Source organism: Lissotriton vulgaris, chromosome 5, assembly GCF_964263255.1.
Source record: "Lissotriton vulgaris chromosome 5, aLisVul1.2, whole genome shotgun sequence".
In the NCBI taxonomy this organism is placed as follows: domain Eukaryota; kingdom Metazoa; phylum Chordata; class Amphibia; order Caudata; family Salamandridae; genus Lissotriton; species Lissotriton vulgaris.
Genome location: NC_141693.1, coordinates 1770449532 through 1770473477, shown reverse-complemented (window position 1 = coordinate 1770473477; position 23946 = coordinate 1770449532). Strand labels below are relative to the sequence as shown.

Below are 23946 nucleotides of genomic sequence, written 5' to 3'. Positions count from 1 at the left end.
TGCTTTTCTATGATGGCGGGTAGCTACCTGATCCTACAGTGCTTGCTGCTAGTAAGATAAATCTGCTCTGCACCTTTCTATAATTGGCACAACCTGCTCTAACCTGACTGATTGCAATTTTAACTTTTAGGATCCAGTCGCTTTCATTGCAAGTGGTCTGCTTTCAAACTGCCATGGAATGGTAAGCCAGTTTTAGAGCCCTTCATCAGCACTTCAGAGAAAAACTGTCTCAGACCACATACCATCATCCAGGTCTGTAAAGAACAACTGAGTCTTACCTTTGACTGAGCCCTGTTGCTTACAACTTCAGAATTTGTGAAGGCGCTTAACACCAGTCATTCAGTTCTCATCTGTTTCAACTTCAGGTATAATTAATTAAATTAATTGTGGGTTTGTAATGCGCTAGAATCGACTCCCGAAGGAGTATCTCTGCGCAGTAGACCGCTGGGGAACCCGTCATGGCTTTCCCTGTGAGATGGTCCCTACTGGGTATCTCCAAGGTGAAACCAGGCATCCCCGGCGTATGTGGGGGGCCGTTGTGGAGATGAGGCAAGCTAATGCCCAGAGTTGCCGAGTGTGATCCCTGGTTAGAGTAGGCACCGAGATGAGAATTATCGAGTCCGCTGACCCTGGTCCACGACCCTGCCGCGTCGGGAATTTAACCCTGGTCCCGGGCCGTCCTCTGCTCTCGGGTCTGCCGCCTCTAACCAGTGAGCCACACCACTAAGGTGAGAGTACTCCAGGAACTCACAAAGGGGATAACCAAGGTTTCCCCTTGGCTTTTGTTTAACCTTCGGTGCACAGATTCCAGTTCCCCCCCCCCTGTAGTGGTACTACAGTTATGATTAGCTGTACTGTAATCGTAGTAATGAACATTACCAGTAAGTAATTGGCATGTTCATACATAAGTCCCTTGTACGTGTATTCTGCAGACGATGTCTACACGAACACTGACGGTGCCTTCCTGCTTCTAGGAGATAAAACTGATACTCTCAAGTCTGCCTTGCTCATCCCTGCAAAATCATTAGACAACTGAAATATTTTCAAAGAACAAATATAATCTGTAAAAATGTATATTGTTTGCAAGAAAAGCAATATGTTCATCATGCGCCTATAGGCCAAATCACTGCTTGAGTATTGCACCAAAAAATAAAAACTGCATTTTAGTATATTCCTCCAGAGGATGGTAACTTTTAGCCACATTTTCCCCCTTGTCTGAAACGTGTCAGCAATCCATGACTTAAGGCCTCATTGGGTGTCAGTTCCTTACTACTGACTTGTCAGTAAAGAATCTTTTGGTCGTTTTTCATGTCTGGTTCAGCACTGTGCCATGATAACACAAAACCAATAGAATTGTAACAGCAAAGTTAGGAATAGAGTGTTGTTGGTAGGAAGCAGAGCGGAGGAGAGGACATGGAGGAAATCTGTACTGACGGAGAGGGTAACACTGGCATGGAAGGTGCAAGATTGAAAAGAAGCAGAGAGAGGATTTGGATAGCAGTCAAGGCCAGCATGACTCCTGTGTGTGGGGGGGGAGGGGGTCACACTGGGAGGGGGTGGAACAGGGAAGGGGGTTAATTTAATAAAAAAAAAAAAACATTTAAACTTACCTTTGCCTCTGGTACCACCTCGTGTCTCCTTTCTCCTCTCCACACAGGAAGTAGGCCGTATCTCTCCCCTCCTCATAGCCAATCACAGCGCTGCAATGGCAGTGTTGTGATTGCCTGGGATGCCGACCCCACAGGCGTCTATGGGGAGGCCATCTTTATGTAGGCTGCATGCAGACTACATAGAGAAAATGCAGAGGGTGCATGACTGGTTTGGTCGGCTCTGGGGCCAACCAAACAGTCAGTGCCCAGAATAGTGGGCAGGCCACTCCTCCACTGGAGCAGGACCGCCCACTCGCCCGCCCCCAACCAAGCCCTGCCTTCTGCTTTCTCACAGTTCGAGAAGCAGACACATAAAATGGTATTCATAATACCATTTTATGTTTTTGCTTCTCGCACTACGGAAAGCAGTGGGGCGACGCTCCACTGCCCACGTGGAGGAGCCGCCCTTGTTAGATAGTGGTGAGACCTATAAGGGTCTGAAGAAGGTGCGGGACAGAATGCAATGGTTTGCAGGGGCCGGTAGCATACATCAGAATTTAGGCAGATGTTGACTGTGGTAGTTTGTTAGTCCCGAGGTAAATGAAGCCAAACCAGCAAAATAAAAAAAAAAAGGCTTTTCCTAGTCGGGAATCTCTCAGTTGGTTTTGCTCACGAACAAGCAGGCAAATATACAGATGGCTTGACAATTCATTTGGTATAGCTTGACAACAGCGATGCACAAAAGGCAGGCATTTCTTCTTATAGGTGTATAGCCTTGCATATTTTATTTAATTGTCCAGCTAACCTACCGTCTTGTGTATTGTTTCAGGTTATAAGTCTAACATGGAGGATATGAGTGAGGTAAGCATTTATTATCAGCTATCTTGCTTTGTACTGAAAAAAAAAACAAGTCTTTCTCTGATGAAAATGGAAATATTTTGATCCCCAAGGATGCTACTGGCAAAACTGGAAGTGGACTAAGGCAGCTAGAGGCGGGACCCAGGCAACAGCGTGTGTGTGTGTCTTTGTGTGCGCGTACACGTGTGTTGTCTATGCTTGTGTGCATTTTCTGTCAGCGTGTGTGTGTTGTCATTCCACCCACTTGTTGGTTACCAGAGGAGCTATAGAGTGACAGACTGCTTATACTTATAATGAACACACGACACAAAGAATGTCTTCTGGAATACTTAGCACAGCAGCAATCTAACTCCCAGGTAAGTGTGTGTAGCCTTCATTTTCCATGATGCATAATGGTGACACTGTTGTTACATTCTAATCAGCAACAGAGCGCTGAACATTCTGTTTTAATGATTTACACAAACAATGAAATATTTCCTAGCTAACGTAACGGAAAGTTTCAATTCTATTAAGGACACGGAGGCGAGGATTAGGCTTATTCTCTCTTCACTTTAATGTCTTAATTTTACTCCAGCAGCCATTTTAACTTTGAAACATTAACAGAAAGCATTTACAATGCAATGGTCTCGGCATTATTAAAGGTAGAGCTATTGGCATTGCTCATGACATTTGTTTTTTTTAAAAACATAAATAATGGTATTGTCATTTACAATGGCAATAGGTGAGCATTAGAGAGTAGTAGAGAGTATTCGTGGACACAGAGCCACGCACACAGAAAGCCACACACACAGAGAGCCACACACACACAGCGAGCCCCCCACACACACAGAGCCCCACACACACACACAGCCCCCACACACACATACACACAGCGAGCCACACACACACACAGAGACACACACACAGCGAGCCACACACACACACACACAGAGCCACACACACACACACACACAGATCCCCCCACACACACACACACAGAGCCCCCCCCTCACACAGAGCCCCCCACACACACAGAGCCCCACTCACGCACAGAGCCCCACACACGCACACAGAGCCCTACACACACACTCAGAGCCACAGACAGAGCCCCCCACAGACACACAGAGCCCCCCCACACACACAGAGCCCCCCCCCACACACAGAGCCCCCCCACACACACACAGCCCGACACACACACACACACAGAGCCCCACACACACACACACAGCCCCACACACACACACACACTGCGAGCCCCACACACACACACACACACACACACACAGAGCCCCACACACAGAGCCCCACATACACACACAGAGCACCACACACACAGAGAGCCACACACACACACACAGAGCCACACACACAGAGAAACCCACACAGAGAGCCCCTCAAAGAGAGCACCACACACACACACACACACACAGAGAGGCCCACACCCATTTCTTCAGCCATAACTACTTTCTGGGAGCTGCTTGTCGAGGAAAAGAAAGTATATTTTGGTGAGATCAAAAGCCCGTATTGCCACCATTACGTATTGGACTAGATTAAAAACAAAAGGGGCTCCGAGCCCGGGTCCTCGGCTGCTACAAGGGCGGCGCAGCGGTGGGCACGCGCTCTGAGGAGCTCGGGCGCGCTGGAAGTCCACAGAAACTCTAAGAAGATCTTAAAACAGCTGCCAAGCACCAGAAATGGAAGGGCACTAACCAACATGACACACAGAGAGTCTATCCAGGCTCTTCACTTGGGTCCCGACTGTAACCAAACTGAAACAGGATGTGAGAGAGGGCCCAGCATGCGGATCTCAGCTACCTCAGTATGCTAATACATTCTGATAATTACTAGTCACAGTAGACTGACAGACTAACTTGGTCTCATGGACTTGGTGCACAGTTACAGCACCGGGCAAGCCTCAAGAGACCGAGAGGCTGCACATTCACAAAAAGTAATTAAATTACGGATTTATTGTGGACTGGCTCTGGAGTGCGGTAGCCCAGCCAGCCGTAGCACCGTGCAAGCCCATCCTCAGAGACAGGGTGACTGAGAGGCTGAGCCTGGCTGGCTGCACTCACAACAGTAAATACTCAGTGTTGTACTTTAGGAGCGAGCAGCTCACCTCACGTCCAGATCAGGGCTGTCCACGGGTCATTTGGCAGGCACCCTTACGGCAACCACCGCAGACACAGCAGTCGATTCCCTGTAATCATGATAGTCACACAATACAAATGTGTTACTCGCGGTCCCGTACTATGGGGCCAATGCAGTGCACCAGGAATAGTGTCCAGAAACTCGCTTCGGCAAATGACTCTTGCCGCCAATGAAGTAGCGGCCACGGTGAGCTCAAGGGTTACGGGCGTTCAATTCGCGGCATCAGCCCTGTCCGGCGCCCGTCTCTGCGCCATATTGTGAGCAGGCTCGATCCCGCACCTCATTGCCCTTCAAGACCGCCGGCAGGATGTCTTTGTAGCGCCTCGTGGTGTCAGAGGCACTGCAGTGCTCGGTTGTAGCACGTCTGAAGCCCGAGGATAGCAGGGACAGGAGTGGCGGGAGCTTGTCTTTGTAGCGCCTCGTGGTGTCATAGGCGCTGCAGTGCTGGGGTGTTTCTCTGTAGCACGTCTGAAGCCCGAGGATAGCAGGGACAGGAGTGACGGTAGCTTGTCTTTGTAGCGCCTCGTGGTGTCATAGGCGGTGCAGTGCTGGGATGTTTCTCTGTAGCACGTCTGAAGCCCGAGGATAGCAGGGACAGGAGTGGCGGGAGCTTGTCTTTGTAGCCCCTTGTGGTGTCATAGGCGCTGCAGTGCTGGGGTGTTTCTCTGTAGCACGTCTGAAGCCCGAGGATAGCAGGGAACGGAGTGACGAAGCTTGTCTTTGTAGCACCTCGTGGTGTCATAGGCGCTGCAGTGCTGAGATGTTTCTCTGTAGCATGTCTGAAGCCCGAGGATAGCAGGGACAGGAGTGGCGGGAGCTTTTCTTTGTAGCGCCTCGTGGTGTCATAGGCGCTGCAGTGCTGGGGTGTTTCTCTGTAGCACGTCTGAAGCCCGAGGATAGCAGGGACGGGGCTGGTACTCACAGGGGGCTCGCGGATCCCTCGCCGTGCCTGAACGGCACCGGACGGCCCGGGACCAGGGTTCGATTCCCGGCGCGGCAGGTTTCTGGACCAGGGTCAGCGGACTCGATAATTCTCTCGCCTCGGTGCCCACTCTGATCAGCGATCACACTCGGCAACTCTGGGCATTAGCTTGCCTCATCCTCACTAACGGCCCCACCAGACCGCCGGGGATGCCTGGTTTCACCCTGGAGATACCCATTAAGGGACCATCTCTCAGGGAAGCCAGGAAGGGTTTCGCAGCGGTCGAAGCGCCTTGGGACCCTATGGGTAAGTAGTGCGCTATATAAATGCCTATACATTTACATTTACATTGTGTTTAAGGGAAGGTTTAAGGGAAGCAAGAGAAGCTCTGCAAAAGAAGAGAAAAGAGCAGCAGACATGCGCCGGTCTGGGACTTAGTACTGCGGCGTGAATTCGGGCAGAAGAAAACTTTCCTGGAGTGGCAGCAACAACAACAACAACAAAAAAATTGCGGCCGCAAACGTCCGAAATTTTCGGAATCGGGGGCGTGTTTTTTGCTGAGTGACGGATGACGTCACAGATAGAAAGAACTCAAAAAACACGCCCCCGAATCCGAAAAAGACGGGGCTTGAACTGAGTGACGCCCCTCTCCTCCAATGGCTGGCCTCCGTTTAGCAAGCCAGCCAATGGAGAAGAGGGGCGGGTTCAAGCCCCCTAACTAAAAGACATAAAATCTTCGGACTCCGCCCACTGCTACGCAGTGCGAAGGTCCTAGACCTAAAAACGACATCTCCCATGAACATCTGGGAATTACTTCATCACAGTCCAGCCAATAGCATTATAGTCCTAACAATAATATGCCGTAGAGACCATCTACATCCCTCTTTCTTCCTGCGACAGACAACCATCGCCATGTTCACTGCTCCTGTTTATTGGAATCATCCCCTGCAACAAAGGGATACCCATTACTTGCCAAGGTAATAAAAGTTTTTTAAAATCATAGAGCAAAGAATCAAATGTAGGACTACAACAGAACAACATTGGTCAACATTTTAATAATAAATTAATGACATTAACATATCCCAACCAGAGGGCACGGGTGAATTTTGGCTCAAGAATTCCTAGGGAGGGCTAATCCTTGCCTCTGCGTCCTTAATAGAACTGAAACTTTCCGTTAAATTAGCTAGGACATTTTTCATTCTATGGCAGGACCCGGATGCGAGGATTGGGCTAGTTCAAAGCTTATCCACGACCACGCTTGCCAGAGAGGGAAATGGTTTGAAATAAAAAGTCTTGAAGGTGGAGTCATTTGACCAGTCTGCTGCATTAAGGATATCCTCAAGGCGAGCTCCTAGACAGAATGCTTTTGAAGCCATGGCCCCCTGAACGTGTGGATTCCGAAGTGGGGTGTATCAATCCCTGCTTTTTGCATGATCCACCTGACCCATCTGCCAATCGTAGGAGATGAAACCGCTTCGTGGGGTTTGGTCAATGCGATTAGCAGTTGCTTCTCCCCATGAGGACGAAGTTCCTCAGTCATAACCTCATAAGATTTAATATTATGAAACACATGTAACTTAGAATTCGTTTGTAAGAAACAGATCTAGAATTCGTTTTTGTTCCATGTGAAATAAAACCCCCTCCGGGGTGAATACCCTACCTTTTATATCCAATGCTTGGACATCCGAAACTATACGGCATGATAATAGACTTAAAAGCATCGTCAATATCGCCGACAGTTGTTTCCTGGTCAGATATTTATTCTGAGGCCAAGATTGAAACAAGGATAAAACTTTGTTAACGTCCCAAAGGGATTTATATTTCGGTTCAGGAGGAACTGAAAGTCTAATAACCCCTCAACAGTTTTCTGACCAACGGGTGTTCCCCGACTGGGTGGCCATCCACCTGCAAATGTCCTGCCGAAATCACCGATCTATAAGTATTGATTGATTGATAAGCGAAACCTTGGGAAGCTCGACTTGTGAGGAAGTTTACAATAAGGGATCAGTTTGGTGTTGATTACAACAACATAACCATCACGCCCAAGCGGAGTTGTATTGTCTACTCGTAGTATCCGCCCAGTCTCTGGTGAGTAAAGAAGAAGCCTCTGACAAAAGGCCTGGGACTTGCCAACGTCGCCTGTAACTCTCCAGCCATGAGACAAAGAGACCCGGCTAGGAGTAGCGGGTGAGGATTGTCTTGAGGATCACGAAGGAGATCTGGAACGTGGGGTAGAAGGATTGGAAAATCCCAGGAAAGTTTCATTATAACTGGAAACCAAACTTGAGAGCTCCAGATTGGTGTTATCACCACTACCTCCGCCTTCTGTCTGCGCACCTGCGCTGTCAACCTGGTTGTCATAGCGAAGGGGGAAAGGCATACAGTTGTTCTGTGCACCAATCCTGTAGGAAGGCATCCAAAGCTGTTGGCTGTGGATCCGGTCTCCAACTGTAGTAGCGTGTGAGTTGGAAGTCCAGTCGAGACGCAAATAGTTCTGTGGAGAAAGGACCCCACTTGTCTTGAATTTGCTGAAAGAACTGCGGATTCAGTTTCCCCAGGCTAACATCTATCCAATGGGAGAGTGCCAATAAGCCACCGGATTGGAGCTCCCCGGGAGGTGTTCTGCCGACAAAGAGATTTGGTTGGCCAGGCAATATTCCCAAAGGGTTCGGGCCAGATCCTATAATGTCTGCGACTTCGGCCCTCCTAGGTGATTGACATAGCGGGTCGCTGCCACATTGTCCATCTTTAAGAGGACAGAACATTTCACCATCTGTTTGGTCCAACAGTGGATTGCGAAGGATCCTGCCATTAACTCCCCACACAGTGCGCCCCATCCGGAACGCTGCCGTCTGACTCGATTATGAGATCGGGTTGAGATCCGAAGATCGCTATGCCATTCCAGGCTTTTATGTGGTTCAGCCACCAACCCATCTCCTCTTTGGTTTTGGGTGCGAGAGGAACCATCTGTGAGTAGGATAGAGCCTTCCGAAGATGTTCGATTTTTAGTCATTGTAGGGTCCTGTAATGGAGAGGACCCAGAAAGATCTCCTGGATAGAGGATGATGGAAGTCCCACTATCCTTGCCAATTGACGAAGTGAGATGTGGGACTTTGCCATGGTCCTTCGTAATTTGTGTCGAATTTTGGAGAGTTTCCTCGTTGGAAGGCTGAGAGTTGCTTCGGTTGCGTTCTCTACGAAGCCCAGGAACTCCATTGATTGGGATGGAATTAGAGTGGATTTGCTCTTGTTGATCACGAAGCCTTAGGACTCCAATACGTCTATTGCTGTCTGTAAATGTCTGGACAGTCGAATCAGGCATTGATCCATTAGCAGGATATCGTTCAGATAGACAATCAATCTCATCCCCTGAGCCCGAAGATGTTCGACATCTGGTTTCATCAACTTGGTGAGGCACCAAGGAGCTGAGGAGAGGCAGAACGGAAGAGCGGTGAATTCGAAAATTTGGGACTCCCAGTAAAACTGTAGGAATCGCCTGTGTGAGGGAAAGATGGGTACCGCCAAATAGGCATCCTTCAGATCTAGGCGCACCATCCAATCTGAAATCTGGAGTAGGTCCCGTAGGAGGTGTATACCCTCCATCTTGAAATGCTGGTAAAGTAACCAAGAGTTGAACTCTTTGAGATTGGTGACCGTTCTCTGTCCACCGTCCCTCTTTTCCACCAGAAAAATGTTGCTGACAACTGGGGGGGTGGAACACCGAACAAGTTATTGCTCCCTTCTGTAAAAGGTCGCCCACTTCTTGAGTCACCAGCGCTTTCTGCTTGGGAGGGCAAAACAACGGGGTGGGAGGACGGGTTTGAGACGGAGTCCCATAAAATTCGATGTGGAAACCTCCCACTGTCTGCATTACCCATGCATCCCAGGATAGATTTCTCCAATTCGATTAAAAAGGGCCTACCGCCCCCGATTGAAATCCCCAGAGAATACGACGACAGTGATAGGATTTTATCTGGTAGAAGTTTCCGAACTTCCCAGGATCCTGCCATTGTCCACGTCTGGAGTCTCCACCTTTGGAGGCTGTTTGGAACGGGCGGGCGGACGAAACCCCACTACCTTGTCCGGCAAACGCAAAAACACAGGGAGTAAAAATTCTCTTGATTGAGGATTGAGGATTGCGCCTCGTTTAAGGAATTAAAAGTGTTGACAAATTTCCCCAATTCCTTGATGAAGGGGTCCCGAACAATTCCCCTTGGCTATCGTCCCCGCCTCCGATGTGGAGACTTCTCCTAGTTTAGGGTCGATTTTGATAAGGAGCGACATGCGTCTCTGTGGAAATTGCGCAATTTGTGTTTCCCCAAAATATAATTGCCCTTTGGGCTCAATTCCAGAGCATTTACGGGTATATGAGGGCGCCAGAGTCTTTGGTGTCTTCCGCCATATCCATTATTTTGGCTAGGGCCCGGTGACATCCAGGAGTTTATCTTGGCATGAGCGCCAAGAACGATCGATCCCTTTTTTAGGGTCGAGTACAAACTTTGCGAGAAAGGTGGCCATTTTGGGGTTTATCTCTGGGGCCGTGGCCACCTTTCTGTCCAGTGGAGGACGAAGACACTCTGCCTTAAGACAGCCTCTCACCTCTTTATCCAGAGGTTTCGAAGCCGGCTGGCCATGTAGGCCAGTCGATCTAGGATGTTGGAGGTCATCAGGATTCAGTAAATCCTTGTGGGCGGGATGATCGGTGGCCGTCGGGAGGTTAGACCCTCCCAGAGAACTAGGCACCGGGCGCCACGGTCGAGAACCATCCCCCTCCCCGTCAGATTGTTGGGAGAGTCATCTCCATCCCCTAAATCTGTCCGTGTTGGAGAAGGTAGACTTGCGTTCGAAGGACCTGGTGTCTGAATGTCTATAATGGGTTGGGCATCTAGAAAAGCCTTTTTAAGGCGTGCAAAGGCGTCCAAATCAACCCCTGGGTCTTCCCTCGGTTTGAGGGGTTGCTGACACTGCACTTGCAGTGCCGCCAATTTCTTCTGCCAGTGGGGCCACTACCTGCGTCTCCGCCCGAAGGATGGATGCGTCCATGACCTCACATAACTGGTCATCAATAGGAAGGGAAGTTGCTTCTTCCTCCTCTGCATAGTCCTCAACCTCCTCATACTCCATGAGGGTAGTCTAATGTAAGGTAAGTTCCCAGTGAAAATAGAGGGATTTATAGTGACAAGAACAATGATGCACGGAATGTGCTTAAACAATAGGGACTACCCCCGTAAAATATTGTGGAGTGAAGTGCCTGGGGTGTCCCTGTCACGTGGACCAAATTTCAATCGTACCCCGCCTTGTCCTGTACACATGCGCGGGCTCCTCAAAACACCGGCAATGACAGTTACCGCCTGAACACTGTCTCAGCTTCAAAGATGAGGTGTTCCGGCCGCCGTGGGGGAGAGCGATAGGCGCGCAGCACATAATCACAGCGCGGGCACCCTGCCGGTCGGAAGACCGCACCGCACGCGAGCCTCTTGAAAGCGACCGCGTAGGAGACGGGCTTCTGTGGTGCTTATAATTACCACAAGCAAAACAACAAAGACAGTAATGGGAGCGGTCGCAGAGCACGATGGCCCACATCATTCACAGTACAAATAGAAAAGGACAATTTGAAAGAGGAAACACAGAGCACTTATCTGGTAGCTGCTTGAGCAGCAAAGAAAGAGGGATGTAGATGGTCTCCACAGCATATTATTGGATGGACTATAATGCTATTGACCGGACTGTGATGATGTCATTCCCAGATCTTCATGGGAGATGTCGTTTTTTTGTTACCGTTTCAAGGTTAAAATGGCTGCTGGAGTAAAATTAATACATTAAATTGAAGAGAGAATAAGCCTAATCCTCGCCTCCGGGTCCTGCACAAGCAAAGTATCCAGTATTCATGTTACAAGCCCTGTAAAGCTTAAAAGGAAGCCCTTAATATAAAAGTTAAAAAATATACCAAATATGGCCTTAGGCACCTTGAGACAATTTAGATAGTCATGTGTGCTATATAAACAAACATGACATATTAGAAAAAAATTGAAGTAAGTAAACATTGGTTGCTGAAGGATTTTGCAGTTAAAATATCACAGTATGTTACTGTATAGAGAAATAATATAAGTCTAAATACACTGACCAAATCATCTAAGTACGGGTCTCTTGAGACAAGCTGTTGAAGGGGTCAAGCCTTCAAGTCACTTCCATTGTTAATTCTCCAGATCAGCGCATTGTGACTGAAAAATCAACTAGAGACCTTCATTGAAAGTCTGTAAGTTTTGCAGCAGGCAGTGATGTATGGGGCGTGGGGTTAAGTAAGGTGGTTTGTTGGCCTTGTGAGGTTGTGGTCAGATGGTTCAACCATGGGTGGGTAGGTAGGCTTCTTGCGGGCAGAAAGCTGCCCCATGGCTTTAAAGTAGCGTAGTGTGGGCTTGTGAATTTGTTGTGAATGCAGTGTCCTTCTGGCCAGGCAGGGCTTACTGGACCCATCCTGCCAAAGAGCTGTATGTAAGTGCCACTCTTCTTATGATCTGCCATGGCCCTCACTTCTTGTGCCACATCCAGCAAACTGTAGGCCACAGCTGTCACTGCAAAGGCCTAAGGCCTTTCTGAACAGTTATTTGTCCACACCCAACACTTATTAGACCAGGTATGCTTAGAGAATCTATAAGTAAAATTACATCAATTCCCTAATGTGTTACCTTGTTGATGCACTTCAATAACAAGTACCATGTGCTTCTGACTCATCAGACTCTAGCAAGAAGGGAATTTGATCTCTTGTAAAGTTATTGGATGAGAGTGATGACTAGAAAAGCAACTAAAGAGAAGCCTATCAAAATCTAAGGACATGATTTGGCAGTTGCTCCACTAACTACATTTTCTTACACCAGCCTTCCAAAATCAAACGAAAGAAGTTAGTAGTCAATCCACCAACCAAATTCCTTGTACCATTCCTTGTACTATTGTTCTTCCAGATGAAAAGTGACCAAGTCAAAAAGTGGCCTGTCCAAGGAACATAACTGGGTTAGGACTAGTCTCTGTTCAATAAAAGCTAAAAATGGCCGGCTCTCACCACCAGATGCTTGTGGTTTAGCAATAGCAGGAATAGTATGGGACCATCAGCAGATGGTTCTTTCTAGTTCTTTATTCGCTGCACCTAGGTTAACCATTCATCCTATGTTGTGCAGTCTCCTCACTTATATTTCAATCCACATTCAAATTTGACTCAGGAGGCCAAACCCCTCTCAAACTGTGTTGCCATCATTCCAAGTATTTCTATCTGCACAGGAAGGGCACTTGTCAAATAGCCCAAACGGACTCTCATGTGTCCAAGAAAGTGATAACTACGCTCCACCCCTTCAGATAAATAACAGAAAAAGATAGTAGACATCTCAAGATGTTTGTGATATTGTGCCATCCTGCCCGTCCGTGGACTTATCCCCCCCTCATGGCTATTCTACAGTACACAAGTCAGGAGCTTCACTCACTCAACAAACATGGCAAGGTAGTTCACTTCCTCCCACTGACCAGTGGTGTCACCCCCTGCACAAAACCTCCCCTCAGCAGAAAACACTCGTCAGCCAGTGGTGTTACCAAACCCACTCAAATAAACTCTGTAGCATCTAACCACAAATATCTGACAGGACTATACTGCAATGCCAGTTCCCTCCCAAAGCATGCTTTAGAAATCTGGTCCCTACTGGACTCAGAAAAACCCGATTTCATGCTCATTTCAGAGACATGGCTACACAAAACCTCGCAACCCGATATCGCCAAAGCCATTCCACAGGAGTATCAACTGACCAGATTGGACAGAAAGGACAAAAGGGGGGGAGGGATTGCCATTGCGTTTAGGGCTAACAATAAATTCCATACCTTAGAGACCTTACAGGCTAAATGGGGCGAGATTTGTATTTTCACAATAGAAACCACCAGCTACAAAATCCTGACTAAGTGCTCTTATCTACCGACCCCCTCGGCAACAGAGCCCATTTCTCCAGCAACCTAACAGAGGCTATAGCCCCTCATGTCCTGGCCCCAGACAACTTCCTCCTACTAGGGGACTTTAACTATCATGCAGAGCTTCTATTCGACCCTCACTCAAGTGATCTTATCTCCAGTCTAAATACTTTAGGACTCAAACAACTGGTGGTGGGCCCCACCCATTCGGCTGGACACACCCTAGACCTACTTTTCACCAATTCTCCCCTATTAGAAACTGACCAACCATTCCCTGTCCTGCGGTCGGATCATTATGTGATAAGGTTCCGCTTGCAGGGTACATCAACCGTATCTCTCTCTCCACGAATAAAACCAAATTAAGTAGACCCTGGAACAAGATCAATATAGAGTCCTTTGCTGCATATTTCACCCCCATCTCCCCGTCGAAACTGGCCAATCCTAATAAAGCCGCCAGAGGTCTTGATCACTCTATTTGCACCACTCTAGATCTCATCGCTCCTAAGAAACAAACCAAATGCCCCAATAAACTCGCTCCCTGGTTCTCCCCTAAACTTAAAATTGATAAACTCGCTGTCAGGAAGGCAGAACGTAAATAGAGGCATACTATAGATAGTAACGACAAACAGCACTACAAAACAACTCATCAGCTCTATATGAACCATATAGCCTCAGCCAAAAAAGAATATTTAGGAAACCGAATCACCCAAGCAGCTAATTCTCAGAGAGAACCATACAAAATTGTGAAGGAATTCACCAACCCCCCCTCCTGTCAACCACTGTACATCGCGTCCCAGGAGTGGGTGAACTCCCTCCCCACCTTCTTTGTAAAAAAGATCAATAACATCCATAAGCTCTTCCCTCAACCGACCAACACAATACTTTTAGTGAGCCACACGGGCTCCCTACTTCAACACCTAGTCCCCCTCACAGAGTTCCGCGTAGTCTCAGAAGAGGAAGTACTGTCCACACTTAACCAGACTAAATCAGGAACACCGACCGACCCCGCCTCCGCCCAAGTCCTAGCCAAAATTGGCCATGTCCTCCTCTCCAACCTGACCACATTATTCAACCACTCACTGTTGCAATCCACGGAACCCACTCTCTGGAAAGAGGCCATCATCAGACCCATCCTGAAAAACCAACAGCGGACCCCAATCAGCTAGCCAACTACCGACCAATCTTCTACCCTTATTCGGCTAAATCCCAGAGTCTCTGGTAAATGATCAATTTACTCACCACTGGGAAAACAAACTGCTGGATACGTCCCAGTCAGGATTCCAGGCATTTCACAGCACCGAAGTGGCCCTGCTAGAGATTGTCGATAACATCAGACTCTCCCTGGATGCAAGACAATCGGCCATACTTGTCCTACTTGACTTGTCGGCGGCCTTCAACACCATCTCGCATGGCATCCTTCTGGACCGCCTATGCGAATCTGGTGTCGAGGGCACCGTACTGAACTGGCTCAAGAGCTATCTGACGGACCGCTCCTCCAAGGTCCAAATAGGAGACTTTTCCTCTAAAAGCCAGCCAATCGACAAGGTTGTCCCACAAGGTTCCATCTTTAGCCCAACGCTTTTTAACTTGTACGTGTCCCCACTAGCCAAGCTTATCAAAGCTTTTGGTTTCCAAACAGTGTCATACCCTGATGACATGCAGCTATTAATCACCTTGGAACCGGATGTCCCCGATACCAAAAAATATTTCAAACAATGCATGACAGCCATAAACAACTGAATGACTAACAACCATCTGCTTCTCAAAGCCAGCAAAACAAAGATTTTGCTCTTTACGGTCGCATCTAAACTATGGACCAACGGCTGGTGGCCCTCCCCCCTGGGACCCTGCCCTCTACCCAAGAAAGCTGTTCACAATCTCGGTGTAATATTAGATTCCAAACTCTCCATGTCAGACCACATTAACAACCTGGTCCGCACCAGCTACGGTCTCATGCGAAGTCTTAGGAAAATATTTAAGTGGATTCCACTTTCCTCCCGCGTACCCCTAGTACAGCGACTAATTATTAGTCGCCTGTACTATGGAAACTCACTTCTTCCCTCCGTTAACGAAGAGCATCTTTCTAAACTCCAGGTCATGCAGAACACGGCGGCCAGACTGGTCTTAAACCTGTCATTGCGATTACCCTCAGCGCACAGTCTAAGGACCCTACACTGGCTCCCAGTCAAAAAGAGGATACATTACAAACTCTGCTGTCGGGTACATAAGACCCTCAATAACAAAGGACCCCAATACCTAGCCAAAAAACTAACAATACACCGACCTGTAAGAACCCTTAAGTCCACGAGCAATTACCTCCTATCAGTGCCCACGGTCCGCACTATCAGAAATGGTGGCAGATCCTTTCCCAGAATAGCTCCCAAAACCTGGAACAAACTGCCTTTACCCCTCCGTTTGTATCCCTCAAAACCTGGCTATTCTAGCACAGTTGCTCCCGTTTTGTCGTTTTGTTGGCTTTCCGCGTCTGAGTATTAGTTAGCGCTATGAGACCTACGGGTGATATATGCGCTTAATAATTACCAAATACATACATACAATTATCTGCTTCAGAAAGATTTTGCGAAAGGAAAATAGATAGCTACGTCTGTAGGATCAAGGCCACAACCCAGATAATGAGATAATGCGGCTTTGAGTCAATATTTAGTTCTTTGTCAACCAAATACACTTAACAATATATATTCCGTTGCCAACGTCACAGTTCATTCCTAGTCCCTTCTGTTCAGTTGTAAGGGAAGGGTGCAAGAAAGCCTAGTGTGTGGAACACTTATTTATTAATAAGGTGTGTCCCTTTTGTCTAGTAGGCTTTCTTTGTGAATAATTACATTCTCTCTCCCAGTCTTTTCCACATCTAGAGATCAAATGTAGGCACATTTGGTCTGGTAGGGAAATGGCAATCATCTTCTTCCTAAAAATTGTAATAACCAGCAGACTCTTAAGGCAGTCCCTTCTATGACGCTGCAAAGAGAAAAAGCAGGAGGCATCAAGGTATAACCCCAGTTCTCAGCAAGACCCCTAACTTAGTATTTTAGGGTCCTTCCCTCTTTCAAACTCTTTACATGGCTTACCTGCAGCAGAAAACAGGCGCTTACAAGGCTTAACTCCCGTTCCCAGTATGACCAATGTGAGAGAGAGCGAGAGAGAGCGGGAGAGGGAGACCGAGGTGAGAGAAGCCTAGATAGGTGTTCAGAAATTCCAAACCACGCCTCCTTCTCCATGTTAGGGCTGAGATATGTGGATGGCACCTTTTTTGAGTTCTGGTTGCTGGATGTGTCCCTGCCCCTTTTATAAAAGGAAAGACTCCACCCTCCATTCCTAGATGGGCGAGTGCTATGTGAGTTCTCCTTTTATCCTGCCCAAGTGGAAAGAGAACTAGGGACCAGCGTGTTGAAAGGTCTTGTAGGGTGTTTTCTGTTTCAGGTAGGTCACCCCTCTCCCCAAAACTATATTTTGTAAAGAGGGGTTTGGAGGAGTGAATGAAACCTATTCGTTTTTTAAACAGAAATAACAAATATGGCCTCTGACTGGCATGTTCTCTTTAGTCAACGAAAGCAGGAGCGAAAATTATATCTAAGATGATATGTATGAGGGCGTGCACATCAGCAAATATACTTAATTGTTTATATATGCCAATAAGGTACCCATTGTTGAAAGCTTGGATTACAGAAAAATGACCTTCTCCATCATGCAGTTTTCATTAAGATGGCTAAACACAGATTAACCCTGCCCCTATAGACTTCACAGGTTTGAATTCAAGTTTTCATCTAGAGAGCTGGACTGTGGTTGTAGTGTGTCTTTGGGGTCGAATCAAGACTGGATGATGCAAAGTGCTTGAAATATATTGAACAGATTTTACAGTGCTCCAGGAAGCTTGGTTGTTCGCATCTATTAGGACACATTATTGTTCATGTTTTGGCCCAGTCAAAGAAAGAATCTTTTGTAGTTATTGTGGAGCTCAGGCTTCACCAGCAGTGAGGGATTTTGTGAAAATGGAAACAATTTGATGCTGATGAGGCAGTGTCAGCTCTGGACTACTTACTGCTTTTTACTTCACACTGTGACCAGCAGACAGCAAGTCTTAGATGTAGAGCTGCAAACACTGGTATAAGGAAATACTCAGACACTAGCAGGGAGAGACACACATGGACATTGGGATAGAAAAAAACGAACTGACACCCTTTACCAGAGAGACACTGACACAGAGTCTTGTGCATTGGGGAACTGACACAGATATTAGGTCAAGGACACATTTACACATGCACACACACACACTTGGACATGGAGCACTGCCACATGCTTTGGGGGCAGTGATGATCTCGCTGGGAGACATGAACATTAGGCGTAGACAGAGCACACAAATCCTGGCTTGTGGTTGGTACATAATTTGCAATATTCCTCTTTAGGTGCATTCGCCACAGGAGTCAGTCATTTGTGCAGTAGGTAGTTAGAACACAAACCTACATTAGCCGAGACAGCTGACCCACAGAACACACTCACATTTGGTATTGTGGATGTTCACAATACACAATAACCCTCTAATAACTACTGACTAGCAACAAATATCCCTAGGTGTACCATCACTTCACAGGTATTGTGTATGCATTTGTGCAAAGAGCAGACACCTCTTTCACTGTGTGCACAGTTCACTTCTCACCACGCAATGATTTGAGTACTATTTAGAGATCATTCCCATGGTTCTAACTCACCCAACTCTCTTAAGATATGCTTGATCAATATTCAGTCCTATTGCAAACAAACCTTTTCACAAGTTCAATGCAGCAATTTTATTTGCTATGGAGTTATGTTTCCAGCTATATGGTGGTAAAATGCCCCTATTTATTTATTTCATAGTTTGTAGAGTGCCACTGTCTCACAACAGGTGTAAATGTAATCTTGTGCACCTTGCCGCTCCTTGTGTTATTGCGACTTATAAGCCGATTGTGTTTGTGACCATTTGTGTCCCTCTTGCCTCAGTAGAAGCCTGGGCCCTTGTTGAGCCTCACCTATAACAGTTTGTAAATCTGGTTTTGCATCCTTGTGAGTGGAACCAAACCTGCTTTTCTTAAGACATCTGAAAATGATGTATTTTAATTATTTATTAATTCTTACAAGCGATCGGCATAGCTTGAAGAAAATAGCTATTGTTAATAAAAGTTAACTCTTTTTAGGAATTTGTTCACCTTAATGGAGCCAGCGGAGGATTGACGGCAGAATCTCTCAAGAAGGAAATAGAGAAATTAAAGGTATGGAGTGGGAACCATAATTGCAGAGTTGGGAGCTCAAAGTGCTGTACTATAGATTACTGTCAAAGAACTTGGGCTACCCTTAAGCTGCTTGCAACAACTGAATCTCTTTGCAGTGGGGATAGCTGGTTGGGAGGAGAGTTTAACTGGTATGTGTACTTCTTTTGTATTCATGGGTTAGAAGTGAATTGAATCTTCATGCTTGAAGCTGACTCTTTATATATGATATATCAAAATGGGATATACCATGTAAAGAGCCCAGGGGTTCCCTTATGAGTGGACAGGGGCATGCACTAGCATTCCTAAGGTGCTCTTCTAGGGGGTAGTGTGGTAGAGCAGCCTTAGACTTATAGAGGAGTGCAACACATCTGAAAATACACACAGTGGTCAATAATTGAAACACACAACTAAATAAGGAGATCCACACCAATTTATTTAAAAAAAATGTATCTTTATATATGTTTAGGCGCCAGAAGCAATTTGTTTAGGTTAGTAATGTTTTTTCCCGCAACATATTTTATTGTTGACATCTAATACAACACCGAAGTGTGAATGAGCACTCTGTACATACAGCAACAATAACCAGTAAACGGAGCATCATTTTGAGGAATAGTAGCAAATTCATTCCTAACAGAATATATCACAAAAAAGATAATAACCACAAAAAAGAGGAGCAGGAGAAAAGAAAAAACAAGCATTGGAAATGCAATAGGTCTCGGATTTATTTGAGTTTGAGCTAATGGCATTGTAAATAGCAATGTCTTGTAGCTATGTGTTATGGAGTGTATGCAGGTAGTGTGTAGTGGAATTATGTGGGTTGGATTGGAATTGTAGCAATGGTGGCATGCTGCGCTTTAGATGAATATGTTTAAAAGTAAAGTGCACCATTCTGCGATTGCTACTATAGTTAATTGTGGATGCATTAACAATTGATGTGTGCACTGATCACTGGATGGTGTGTGTGCCTGGTGGAAGCGTGCACAGCCAGCTGGAGGTGTGTGTGCCTGGTGGAAGCGTGCACTGACGGCTGGTGGTGTGTGTGCCAGGTGAAAGCGTGCACTGACGGCTGATGGTGTGTGTGCCAGTTGAAAGCGTGCACTGACGTCTGGTGGTGTGTGTACCTGGTAAAAGCGTGCACACCTGGTAAAAGCGTGCACTGACGGCTGGTGCTGTGTGTGCCTGGTGAAAGTGTGCACTGACGGCTGGTGGTGTGTGTGTGCCAGGTGAAAGCGTGCACTGACGGCTGGTGGTGTGTGTGCCTGGTGAAAGCGTGCACTGACATCTGGTGGTGTGTGCCTGGTGGAAGCCTGCACAGACGACTTATGGTGTCTGTGTCTGGTGAAAGTTTGCACTGACGGTGTGGTTGTGTGTGCTTGTGTGTGGGGTCTTATGTGTGCGGTCTTATGTGTGTAGTGTTATGTGTGTGTGTGGTGCACTTAGTTTGAGTTTTCGTACCCTGCACACTCACACACTGTTCACCCTACACACTCACCCAATGTTCACCCTGCACACACACACACTGTTCACCCTACACACTCACACTGTTCACCACACACTCTCACACTGCTCACCCTGCACACACTGCTCACCCTGCACACTCATACACTGCTCTCCCTACACAATCACACACTGCTCACCCTGCACTCACACACTGCTCACTCTACACACTCACACACTACAAACTCACACACTGCTCACCCTACACACTCACAATGCTCACCCTGCACAATCACACACTGCTCACCCTGCATACTCACACACTGTTCACCCTGCATGCTCACACACTGCTCAGCCTGCACGCTCACACACTGTTCACCGTGCACGCTCACACACTGCTCACCCTACGTAATGCGAAAATACCTAGCTCTACCCTTTGGCCTGTGATGTAATCGTACCGTAGGTTGTGAGTAGTTGCGCTTGATTGGTTGGGGCGTCCCCTCCTTGCTGCTCCCCTCACAGAGGGCCGGCTGCCTCCAATGTGTGTCAGTGCACCGTGTAAGCGCACAAGCATACCTTGCTCTCTCTGCACTCACTCTCACTCTACACTCACTCTGCACTCACAGTCACTCTCGCACTCACTCTGCACTCACAGTCACTCTGAACTCACTCTGCACTCCCGGTCACTCTGGCACTCACTCTGCAGTCACTCTGGCACTCACTCTGCACTCACAGTCACTCTCGCACTCACTGTCACTCTGCACTCACTGTCACTCTGCACTCACTGTCACTCTGCACTCACTGTCACTCTGCATTCACTATCACTCTGGCACTCACTGCACTCAGTCACTCTCACACTCACTCTGCACACAGTCACTCTCGCACTCACTCTGCACTCACTGTCACTCTTGCACTCACTCTGCACTCACTGTCACTCTCGCACTCACTCTGCACTCACTGTCACTCTCGCACTCACTCTGCACTCACTGTCACTCTCGCACTCACTCTGCACTCACTTTCACTCTCGCACTCACTCTGCACTCACTGTCACTCTCGCACCCACTCTGCACTCACAGTCACTCTCGCACTCACAGTCACTCTCGCACTCACTCTGCACTCACACTCACTCTCGCACTCACTGTCACTCTGCACTCACTGTCACTCTGGCCCTCACTCTGCACTCACAGTCACTCTCGCACTCACAGTCACTCTCGCACTCACTCTGCACTCAGTCACTCTCGCACTCACTCTGCACTCACTGTCACTCTGCACTCACTGTCACTCTGCACTCACTGTCACTCTGCACTCACTGTCACTCTGCACTCACTGTCACTCTGCACTCACTGTCACTCTGCACTCACTGTCACTCTGGCACTCACTCTGCACTCACTGTCACTCTCGCACTCACTCTGCACTCACTGTCACTCTGGCCCTCACTCTGCACTCACTGTCACTCTGGCCCTCACTCTGCACTCACAGTCACTCTACCACTCACTCTGCACTCACTCTGCACTCAGTCACTCTCGCACTCACTCTGCACTCACTGTCACTCTGCACTCACTGTCACTCTGCACTCACTGTCACTCTGCACTCACTGTCACTCTGGCACTCACTCTGCACTCACTGTCACTCTCGCACTCACTCTGCACTCACTGTCACTCTCGCACTCACTCTGCACTCACTGTCACTCTGCACTCACTCTGCACTCACTGTCACTATGCACTCACTCTGCATTCACTGTCACTCTGCACTCACTCTGCACTCACTGTCACTCTGCACTCTCACTGTCACTCACACTCACTCTCCACTCACTGTCACTCTCGCACTCACTCTGCACTCACTGTCACTCTCGCACTTACTCTGCACTCACTATCACTCTCTCACTCACTGCACTCTCTGTCGCTCTCGCACTCACTCTGCACACACTAACTCTGCACTCAGTCTACACTCACTCTGCACTCACTGTCGCTCTCGCACTCACTCTGCACTCACTGTCACTCGCACTCACTGCACTCACTGCCATTCTGCACTCACTGTCACTCTGCACTCACTGTCACTCTGCACTCACTGTCACTCTGCACTCACTCTGCACTCTCGCACTCACTCTGCACTCTCGCACTCACTCTGCACTCACTGTCACTCTCGCACTCACTCTGCACTCACTGTCACTCCGCACTCCCCAGTCTGTAAGTATGTGCCGGTGTGTTGTCTGTGTGCATGTGTGCTGTTTATGTGTAAATGTGCATCTGTGTGTTGTCTGTGTACACATCTGCATATATGCATCATTCATGTTGAACTGTGTTTATGCGTCTGGATATGTGTTGATTTTTGCATATGCGTGATTGTATGTTTGTCGGTCCATGTGCATGTATGTGTAAGAGAACGTGTCTGTCAGTCTGCGTCCTGGGTCGCTGTAGGTATGTGATCTGCATCTAAAAGCACGCATCTTTGTTGTATCTGTGAGTAAAGAAGAATATACAAAGTGGCCCTGCTGACTTTGGGGGGGGGAGGCGCCTGCGGTGAGGTAACATCGGTCTCAGCTCCTCTGAAAGAAGGGAGCAGTTGTGTTAGCATCATATGTGTGCTTCTGCTGTCTTAAAAAGCAGTGTTCCCAGCGGGTGCCATGTGTGGCAGTAGACGTGAACTGATGAGCAGGCATTTTTCGATGGTTTTGTGTAGACTGCTCTAATGAAAGCCAGAGCTGCACCACTACTGGGACGCCCCGGGCTCAGAGAGGAGATGCAGAGCGCACGTGACCCACATACATGGAAAGAAGCTACAGTTACATACCAGTCAACTCTGCCACAGTTTGAAGCAGGGCCCCGAATTATCTGCTTTTAAAATGTGTGTATTTTTCCATATGGAGAGATCTGCGTGACACCCTTCCACACGCCCACCAGTGCAGAACTCACAGGTTTGTAAATACGGACTCACTGCAGGAAGGCAAAGGCTGCTTTGCGCACCCAGCACTACCAGGACACAGTCACACGCACCTATTCCTGCCGAGGCGCGCGAGCAGCCGGCATCTGGGCGTTAGAACATACAAACGGCAATTAATAAACAATGTCATTGGTAGAGGGTCCCAACAACGGCTTTAGTTAGGTTCGAAATAAATAACATCACGTTATTTATTTATTTTTGTAGCGCTTATTACAGAGGGTCGACTTGTTTCTGTGAATTATTGTTAATTCTTCGGTCTTCGGCTCAGTCTACCGGGCTATAATCATAAAACCGAACAAAGTGCGTTAAATGTATGCATTTATATTCTCACACATGGAACCCACAGTCTGTCATAACGCGGTCCCGAGCGTCCCTCTCTCTCTTACGCGATGGGGAAAGCGTACAGACAGAGAAGAGGTGCTGACAGGGAGAGCTCCGTGAAATGGATAAAAAAAAAAGAAACGTGCGCCCAGCATCTGTCTTCAATTACCGCGGGCCCTGACAGCCGCGATAATTGAAGAAATATGCCCTTCTGCTGCGCGTGTCTGCACGGATTATGCACTAGGCGGAGCAACTCTACCGCCTATGGCCTATTGCGTGCTCTCTTCCGAAAACACACGCACGAGAAGGCCAATCGAAATGCAGCTGGCAAAAAAAAGACGAAAAATTACGAGCAGCCAGGAATTTGTTAGGTAGGTTTTCAGAGTTGCTAAGAAAAGAACTCTTGGGCTCCGCCCACACTGCTACGCAGTGTGACATAGGCCCGAGCCCTAAGCAAAAAAAAGGAAGAGGGAGAGGAAAAGAAAAAGGGATAAAGGAACATTTGTGCCACATTGTCTGCATTTAGGAAACAGAATAGCTTCAA

General features: G+C 47.7%; 1 protein-coding gene across 4 annotated transcripts in view; it reads left to right on the top strand.

Annotated features, from left to right (window-relative positions):
- Positions 1–23946, top strand: part of IFI35 (interferon induced protein 35) — a 247484-nt gene that overhangs the window by 32146 nt on the left and 191392 nt on the right. For 2 of the 4 annotated variants that reach the window (XM_086924056.1, XM_086924058.1), the window contains exons 2-3: positions 2419–2450; positions 18630–18704. In XM_086924056.1, the coding sequence (XP_086780182.1) occupies positions 2433–2450; positions 18630–18704 (93 nt within the window). In that variant the 5' untranslated portion in view covers positions 2419–2432. Of the gene's footprint in view, positions 1–130; positions 253–2418; positions 2451–18629; positions 18705–23946 lie in introns of all 4 variants that reach the window. The other 2 variants (XM_086924055.1, XM_086924057.1) reach the window with 2 other exon arrangements.